Source organism: Chrysochloris asiatica, unplaced genomic scaffold, assembly GCF_000296735.1.
Source record: "Chrysochloris asiatica unplaced genomic scaffold, ChrAsi1.0 scaffold00446, whole genome shotgun sequence".
Lineage (NCBI taxonomy): Eukaryota > Metazoa > Chordata > Mammalia > Afrosoricida > Chrysochloridae > Chrysochloris > Chrysochloris asiatica.
Genome location: NW_006408964.1, coordinates 383418 through 386079, shown reverse-complemented (window position 1 = coordinate 386079; position 2662 = coordinate 383418). Strand labels below are relative to the sequence as shown.

At 47.0% G+C, this 2662-nt stretch overlaps 1 protein-coding gene across 1 annotated transcript in view; it reads right to left on the bottom strand.

Annotated features, from left to right (window-relative positions):
• The window catches only part of MXRA5 (matrix-remodelling associated 5), a 41457-nt gene that overhangs the window by 13933 nt on the left and 24862 nt on the right, over nt 1–2662 (bottom strand). Inside the window, exon 7 of the mRNA XM_006877238.1 lies at nt 1464–1854. Within this exon, the coding sequence (XP_006877300.1) occupies nt 1464–1854 (391 nt within the window). The remainder of the gene's footprint in view (nt 1–1463; nt 1855–2662) is intronic.

Genomic DNA, 2662 nt, shown 5'->3' with positions numbered 1-2662 from the left:
GAAACACACACACACATATACACAAAGAAGGCACACAAACATACAGTCACACAGACAAACACTGCACACTCAGACAGCACCTGTCCAGAACACTGCAGAGCCGGCCTTCTGGCTTTCCGACCACCCCATGTCCACGTCTCCTTTCCATACAGGACAGCTCCTCACTACCACATTCTCTCATTAGGTCTACTCTGACTCCTGGTGCTCCCGTGTGTGTGTGTGTGTGTCAGAGTAGAACTGAACTCCTTAGGACTTTCAATGGATGCTTTTTGTGAAGCAGATCACCGTCTTTATGCCTAGACACCTCTGGGTACACTTAAGCCCCTAGCCTTTCAGTCAATAGCTAAACTAGGGCACTGTTCACACCATCTGGGGCTGCTGTACATGCTATCTGTATATATATAATTTTCAAAGACTTCATTTGCTCAGATCTATAATCAGGACTCATGGAAGCAGCAGTCCAGAAATCAAACAATGTATTGCATTGGGCAAATCTGCTGCCCAAGATCTCTTCAAAGTGTTGAGAAGCAAAGACGTCAGTTTTGAGATAAGGTGTGCCTGACCCAAGCCATGGTATTTCCAATCACCTCATATGCATGTGAAAGTTGGACAGTGAATAAGGAAGACCATAGAAGAATTGATAGATTAGAGTTATGGTGTTGAAAGAGAATATTGAGAGTATCATGGGCTGCCGAAAGGACAGACAGATCTGTGTTGGAAGAAGTGCAGCCAGAGTACTCCTTGGAAGCCAGGATGCCCAGACTTCCTCTTATAATACTTCAAACATATTATCAGGAGGGACCAGTTCCTGGAGAAGGACATCGTGTTGGTAAAGTGGAGGCTCTGACAAAAAGAGGAAGACCACCAGAGAGATGGATTGGCAGCAATGGACTCAAACGTACACATTTTGAGGTTGGCCCAGAACCGGGTAGTGTTTCTTTCTGTTATGCACAGGGTTGCTATAAGTCAGAACTGACAACTGGACCAGTAACACCACCAGACCTTACTTTCTGGGTGCCTCTGGATGCACTTCTGATCTCAACCTTCCAGTGAGCAGTCAAACTTGGTCATCATTCACAACACATGCACACTACTTCTTACCAATATCCCCCAGCCCCCACCAAAAGTATATATATATATACATACATGAGTGTGTGTGTGTGTGTGTGTGTGTGTGTGTGTGTGTGTGTGTAGATTATACAGATCAAGTGCTACAGAGCCCACACAGCTCCCCCATGGGCGTCAGAGCAGTACTGCACTCTATAGGGTTTTCAATGGCTGATTTTTTGTGAAGCAGATTGCCAGGCCTTTCTTCCTAAGCACCTCTGTGTGGACTAGAATTTCCAACCTTTCGGTGAGCAGCTGAGTGCGTTTACCATTTACACCGCCCAGCAGGGCGACATCTCAGAGAAAGGTCAGAGCGTGTGCCATGGGGAGTAGAGCTCACTCTTCTCTCTCCTTACCTCTGGACCTGGCTTCCCATCCCAGCAGCCACTTCATGTCGCAGCCGCAGGCCCATGGGTTCCCGTGCAGATAGAGATTCTCCAGGAGTGGCATGTTCTGCAGCATCCCGGTGGGCAGAGAGCTGACGGCGTTCTCAGCTAGGTACAGGTGCCTCACGGTAGACAGGCGGAAGTGGTCCAGAAAGGAGAAGGTGGAGAAGGTGTGTGGATGCAGGTGATGCAGCAAATTCCCCTCGAGATGGACGAGTCTCAGGGACATGAGGCCGTTCAGAGCCTGAGGGTGGATGAACTCTATCCGGTTGTGGTCCACGTGCAGCCGCACCAGATTTGAGAGCCCCTGGAATGTCTGCTTCGTGATCACACGCAGCTTGTTGTAGCTGAACTTGAAAACCTACAAAGAGAAGGCAGCGAGGAAGGGTGTTCACGGTGGGAGAACGCCACAGCCGAGAACACAAACCAGAACAAACTGCAGAAAAACTGTTAACGGTCAGCTTTTAAAAACCATAATGTTCAGTTTAACACTTTTATTGAAAGGAAATTTTATTGATCTCAAACAAATTAACAGTAAACAATGCTCACAAAGACGATTTCCATGCATTGGAGACCCCCATGTGTGTCAGAGTAGAGCTGTACTTCACAGAGTGGTCACTGGTTGATTTTCTTCAGAAACAGATTGCCAGGCCTTTCTTCTGAGGTGCCTGTGGATGGACTTGAACCTCTAACCTCTCCGTTACCACCTGAGCGTGTTAATGGATTCCTTGTGTGGGGCTGTAGGATCACCACTGGACTGAGACCCACAAGGTCAGCAGTTCCAACCCACCAACTATTCAGTGGACCACTGGTGTTCTTGCATAGTGCACTTGAGCAAGTTCCAGCTCATAGTGACCCTGTATAGGCTTTCTGAGAAGCAGTTGGTGAAGTTGAACCGCCAACCTTGTGGTCCAGTGATTATCCTACAGCGCCACACCAGGACTCCATATCTATATGTATGTATATAAATATGTGTGTACACATATATATAAATATATATTTGTTTTTGTTAGGTGCTGTCAAGTCGGGTCTGACTCATAGTGACCCTGTATAGGGTTTCTGTGGAGCGTTTGGTGACTTTGAACCGCCGACCTTATGGTCCAGTGCTTATCCTACAGTGTCACACCAAGACTCCAATATATACATACATACATATATATACATACAAA